Source organism: Petaurus breviceps, unplaced genomic scaffold (assembly GCF_028583685.1).
Source record: "Petaurus breviceps papuanus isolate PSGF00001 unplaced genomic scaffold, PetGlider_PUasm1.0 139, whole genome shotgun sequence".
NCBI classification, from domain to species: Eukaryota; Metazoa; Chordata; class Mammalia; order Diprotodontia; family Petauridae; genus Petaurus; species Petaurus breviceps.
In genome coordinates, this window is record NW_027185697.1 from 983,814 (window position 1) to 990,422 (window position 6,609).

Sequence of the window (6,609 nt, forward strand, 5' to 3'; positions counted from 1 at the left end):
ACTTTCTGGTTTTGGGACTCAGTCTTTTGGTATCTTAATAAATTTTCCAGCTTATTCCCTTATATGACAAGCATGACATATTTTGTGATGGATAATTATATCAGCATATCTGTAATCTCCATAGGCATTGTGAATATGGCATTGCTGATACAGATATCCAATTGGTAGATGTGTGAAAAATTATCTACATAAGCAAAGTCAGTGGTCTTAAGATCTAGGATTCTGATTTTAAGTATTTGCAAAAAATTAGTCTGACTTCTTCCACCCAAAAGAAAACAGAATTCAAGTCTATCTGTAGTAAGAGTGAAAGAAAGCACTGGGGCCCAAGGACAACTTGCTAACCACTGCACCATACTGCCATTGCCCCAGAATGTGATCAAATGCAGAAGAGGAGTATAAAAGTTCAATAAGATGATATGAAGTAGAAATTGCTTCCCAGAAAAGGGGATCAAGAAAGACTCTTTGAAGGAATTTATACTTGGATTGGGCCAGTGGAAATGGTGCAGAGACATTTCAGGAGGAAAGTTTGGGGCATACTCAAGAAACAGTGAGTAATCAAGTTTGGTTAGAGTAGTGCTGGGAGTTATAAACTAGGTTATATTTTAAGAGGTCAAAAAAAGGGGGGCAGCTAGGTGGTGCAGTGAGTAGGGCACCAGCCCTGGAGTCAGGAGGACCTGAGTTCAAATTCAGCCTCAGACTCTTAAGACAAAAACTAGCAGTGTGACCTTGTGTCAGTCACTTAACCCCAATTGTCCTCCAAAAAAAAAGAGCTGGAAAGGGGAATGGCAAACCACTCCAGTATCTTTGCCAAGAAAACCCCAAATGGGGTCACCAAGAGTCGAACATGACTGAATTATAAGAAGTAAAGTATACAACTGTCCAGGGCCTAACATAGAAGGAGATGCTATAAAGGGCATTTTGATGTTATTATCATTATTAGAAATGTATGTATTACCAATGGCAGTAAATTCTGCTCCCTGTGACACATTGTATTTGTTTACTTTTTGGTATGGTGAGTTGCACATGCTAGATTCAAACTTGTAGTGGACAGCAGAAACATGTAAGCATGCTGTGGCCATTTTCAAATCCTACTTAAGGGTCTCATCCAGGATCTTTCATCAGGATAGCTGGAATTCCAGAATGGCATGTTGCTACCGAGGCAGATGATACTTTCACTGCTAGCTTGGACTCAGTTCAAATTGCTGAAGCTCATAAGTTACTTTCTGGAAGGACACTAAGCTTTTTTTTCTAAGCGAATTAAATTTCTCGGGCACTGGGGTACCATAAAGGCAAGAGAACATTGTGAAAAGTGCATTGGTCTTAGAATCAGAAGACCTAACTTTAGAGCTCAGCTCTGACAGTTAATATCTGTGTAACTCTGGGAAAGTTACTTAGTTACTCTGGATCTCAGTTTCCCCACCTGTAAAACAGCAATAATGATGATAACTAACATTTATATAACATATAATATTTATTGTATGCAATATAATAATTTGATTTAATCATATATTATTTACATATTATATTATAATATATAACATTATAATATATAATTTATATAATATGTAATTATATTATTATAGTGTATAATTATGTTATTAAATAATATAATTATATAGTATATAATTATATATAACATAATATATTAAATTTAATCATATATATTATTTGGTTGAAATTTGCAAAGCTCTTAAACATGTTCTCTCATTTGATCTTCAGAATGACTTTGTGAAGTAGATGGTATTAAGTCCCATTTACAGATGAAGAAACCAAGGCAGACAGAGGTTAAGTGACTTGTCCAGGGACATACAGTTAGTAAGTATCTAAGGCAGAATTCTCAGGTCTCCTTATTTCCAGGTCTACCTACTTCTCCCACCTAAGTGACATTGATAATAATCTTATCTGTCTCGCGGTCATTTTGGGAGGGGTGGTTAGAGGGCCAGCCTCAGAGTCAGGAAGATGTGGCTTACAAGTCTTTCCTCTGACACATAGCAGCTATGTGAACTTGGGCAGGTGACTTGCTCAGTATCTCAGGGTCTTGGACAACTGTTTAAGGCTCAAAGAGGCTGATCTGCATTGACAGAGGGAGTGCTCAGTGTTCAACACAGTGCCTGGCACACAGTAGGCAATTAATAAGTTTATAAGTAATTAATAAATTAATAAATGCTATTGATTGCCCTGCAAATTTGCCATATGACCCAAATGACAGTTTCAGTCCCTAACTCATCTCACAGAGTTGTTATGAGGAAGAAGCTTTATAAATCTTAAAATACAATATAAATCTGTATTATTATTATCATTATTATTTAGAGTGTCCTAAAAATTAGTGCAGTTTTAAGTTTTAAAATATCAACACACTAATTTTATGTCAATATTTTAATATCCGCCAATTTATTAATAAGAAAATTATTTGTATGATTGTGTTGGTATATGAATATGAATTATCAATTAATATTAACATTATTATATTAACATTTGCATATCATTAATATATTACAATATATTGTGACACATTAAAATACCAAATGGTATTTTAATATGTAATGTTTTATAATTCACTGTTCTTATTGTACATGGAAGCACTCTCAGAAAATTGTAAAAAGTTCTAGAGATTGAAGCTTGTGGTCATAGGATCCTAGGGGGTAGAGCTGAAAACTACCTCTAAAGCCAGCTATAATTTCACAAATTGACACAGACCAAGAATTCATTCAGGAGGGGCCAGCCTCCTGATGAGGAGCCTCTTCTGACTTAGGCTGATCCTTGGGAAGCAAACACAGACCATTGCTGGGATTGTGCTGAAAGCCTTTTTCAATGTTTATAGCCTTGAGAAACCTGGGTCACCTGCCTCCCACACCCCACCAGATCAGACATCAAGGTTAGTACTCACAGGATTCATTGTTCGATGGTTTTTCAGCTTGTCCGACTCTTTGTGACCCCTTTTCCTGGGGTTTTCTTGGCAAAGACACTGGAGAGGTTTGCCGTTTCCTCCTCTAGCTCATTGTACAGATGAGGAAACTGAGGCACACAGAGTTAAATGACTTGTCCAGGAGTTACATAGTTAAAATCTAAGGCCAGATTTGAACTCAGGAAGGTGAGTCTTGGGCCAGCTAGGCTGTGAGTGGATAGAATGCCAGGCCTGAAGTCAGGAATACTTATCGTCCTCAGTTCAAATCGGGCCTTAGACATTTACTAGGTGTGTGACTCTGGGCAAATCCTTTAACCCTGCTTGCCTCCATTTCCTCATCTGTCAAATGAGCTGGAGACAAACCACTCCAGTATCTTTGCCAAGAAAACCCCCCAAAACCCCAAATGGGGTCACCAAGAGTCAGACAGGATTTAAATGACTGAACAACAGTAACAGCAACAAGATGAGTCTTCCAGACTCCAGACCTGGTGCTCTATCCACTAGGCCACCCAGCTGCCTGGAAGGACTCATTAGTACTCATTAATAGTTAACAGTAGAGGTGAAGGAGGAGCCCAGTAAACCAAATGGTGCTTTAATGTCTGAAAGAGTCTCCCTGCCCTCTCTGTGAGTTAGACATTCCTCAATGAGCTTTCATCATTCATATATCCACTAGAAGCTTCTTGCCTACCAGAAAAGAGGTCTTGTTTTTCCCTTTGGGCTCTCTCCCTCTCTCTTCTGTTGAAACTGGATTCTGAAATTACTTCAATGCCCCAAATGGGAGTTCACTACTCAATTGGTATATACTCACAGGTTTAGAGGGTCTAGAGCTGGTAGAGACTCCAGAACTACAAGAGAGGAAAGTGCCACATAATAAAACCTACCAGAGGCTCAAGCTTTATCCGTTGTTGGTGTTTCCGAGTCCGGTCTTGGGCTTTGGTATTGTGTACGAAGGTCAGGACTCTAGACTGTACAGATGGGTCTTTGGGGCCCACAAAGTTCAAGCTTTTCTGGAGGCTGAAACTCCCAATGCTGGTAGTTGTTGAAGACTCTCCTGTCTCTTGTAAATCATTGGGGTCTTCAACTTTTGGGGCAGGTCGGGGTCGCAATAAATCATAGGGGGTGTTGTTTTTGGACATCTTGATCTGGGAGAGGAGAGAAAATGTGTTCAAGCAAAGCCAAGATGAATTTTCCCTTAGTTCTCCCCAAACGCTTGACTCACGAAGTTTGCCCTCAGAGCACAGAGCAACTCCCAGCTATGGAAACAATTCCCTGTATCTTATGTTATGCTGTTAGAGTGGGAAGAGATCTTGAAGAATGGAATAAGCCCAGGATGTGGAATCAGGAAACCTGGGTTCCAGTCATGGCTGTGTGGCCTTATTTTCCATCACTGGGCCTCAGGCTTCCTCATCTGTAAAATGGAGCACCTGATGAATACTAAGGGACCTTCTAGCTCTTATCCTTCAAAGTTCAACTACCTCACTGTTACAAATTCAGTTCAATTCCCTTCAAGTCAATTCAACAACTCAGCTAGTATTTATCAAATACCTCCTAAGAGCAAGGTCTTCTCTTAAGCACAAGGTCATAAAGGCAAATGAAAAAGCAGTGATTGGCCAGGTTAGCATTTGTATAGAGCTTTATGGTTGCAAAGCACCTTACAGATATTATTTAATAACCTCAGAATAACCCTGAAAGGTAGATGCTATTACTATCCTTGTATTTACCCCTATGTATGGGAAACTGAGGCAGACAAAGGTTAAGTAAGTGACTTGTCCTGGGCCACAGAGCTAGGAAGTAGGTATGGCTGGATTTGTACTTAGGGCTTTCTGATTCCAAGTCAGGAGCTCCACCTACTGCACCCTCTACCCCCTACCCTGTCCATCCCCATGTAGATGCAAGAGACTTGGAGAGCACAGAAACTCCATTATGGTCTGGTGGATAAAATCAGGACTCGAGGTCGAAAAGCCCTCTGACACTAACCTATGTAACTGTGGACAAACCAAGTAACCTCTCTGGGTCTCAGTTTTCCCACTGGCAAAATTAAGAGATTAATATCTTCTTCCTAATGGGGCTGTTACATGAGAGCTATATAAATGTCACATATTTGTAGGATATAACATCAAGACCCCTGGAAGCGGTTCAAGTGAGAACAGATGCTTGAAATGAACCTTGAAGATTCTAAGAAAAGGAACTAAAAGAATCACAGACTACAACGGACCTTAGAAGCAGACTAGTCCATCCCCCCTTATTTTACATGTGGGGAAACTGAGGTTTAGAGAGATGAAGGAATTTCCCCAGGGTCTCAAAGTTAGCAAATGTCAGAGACAGGATTTGAACCCAGGCCTTCTGTAATTTAAATACAGTCCTTTACACAAAGTGTGTTCGAGGCCCAGGAGAAGGTGCATGGGCAGGAGATGGACTTTTGACTAAGGGGAGAGCCAACAGGCCAGGCTGGCTGACTCTTAGGGTCCAGAGAGGGTCAGATCGTTGCCCAGGGCCACACAGCAAGGAGCCCACACCTTAGTCTCCCTCCCGCTCTTGCCTCGAGCCCCGGTTGCGCTTTATTCGCGCCTTCTCCATCCCTGCCCCACTCACCGAGCCTCCGGGAGCGCGGGGCGCTCTCTGCTCTGGACAACGTGAGCCCTGACCGCGGAGGGACTCAGGATCCGCCTCGGGGGAGAGGTAGACACTAACTGCGCGCTGACCGCAGTGTTTCCCGTTGCCTAGCGACGCGGGGCGCCGGGCCGGCCTCGGCCCGGGCTGGCGTCCTGTCAATCAGGAGGGGGCGGATCGCCTGAGGCGGGAGAACGCCAAGGGCTTCTGTCCAGGGGATGGAGCGCTGATCCTGAGGCCGGCCTCCTTCATATGCAGGTGTAGCCTTGGCGACTCACTGGCATTTAGCGGAATTCAGTTTTCCAGTCTGTCCAATGAGGGGTTCAGATAGGGAAGGATGGGAGCAAAGGAAAATGACAATTGTTGGCTGGATTGGAGGAAGTCAGGCACACAGATGCCCTGTGTGACCAATCTGTGATTGGTCCAACCATTCTGGAAAACAGTTTGGAACTATGCCAAGCAAATCACTCACTCATCTGGGCATCCCTGGCCGCACCACCACTAGACAAACCCCCCCAAAGAGACTTCACCTCAAAAAAAAGGGGGGGAAGAAAACTGTTTGTATAAAGACTTCCTGGTTGTAGCAAAGACCTGGGAACTGAGGGGGTGGCTGTCAGTTGGGGAATGGCTGAACAAGTGAAGGGATATGAATGTGATGGAATATTATTGTCCAAAAGGAAATAATCGAATGTTTTGATTTGGCCAAAGTGGAAATTTGCTTTGCTTGATTCTATATATTTGTTAGGAGGACTTTCCCTTCCCTCCATTGGAGGGGTTAAGGATGAGAGGGAGGAAAAAATACATGCTGGTTTAAATTAAATTTTAGTGATGACATAAAGGGGACAGATTTGGAGATATTTAGGAAGATGTATAGGAGAAAACTGTGTGGAACTTAAGAGGCATTCCATTGAGTATGTGTCCTGAAATAACCTGTCTTTGGAGTTCTGGGAACTTTCCAAAGAGCTCTGGGTACATGTTCCATGGACTCCTTTAGGCCCATCAACCTTCGCTACATTTGTATAAATTCATGCAGAGTTAAGTGAGCAGGACCAACCATGTATACAGTAAGTACAACATTGTAAAGAAAGACTTAA

General features: G+C 42.0%; 1 protein-coding gene across 1 annotated transcript in view; it reads right to left on the minus strand.

Moving 5' to 3' along the window:
* DNAH6 (dynein axonemal heavy chain 6) overlaps nucleotides 1-4,787 on the minus strand; it is a 252,951-nt gene extending 248,164 nt beyond the window's left edge. The window contains exon 1 of the mRNA XM_069067144.1: nucleotides 3,787-4,787. Coding sequence (XP_068923245.1) covers nucleotides 3,787-4,041 — 255 coding nt within the window. The 5' untranslated portion in view covers nucleotides 4,042-4,787. The remainder of the gene's footprint in view (nucleotides 1-3,786) is intronic.
* Nucleotides 4,788-6,609: the final 1,822 nt, after the last annotated feature.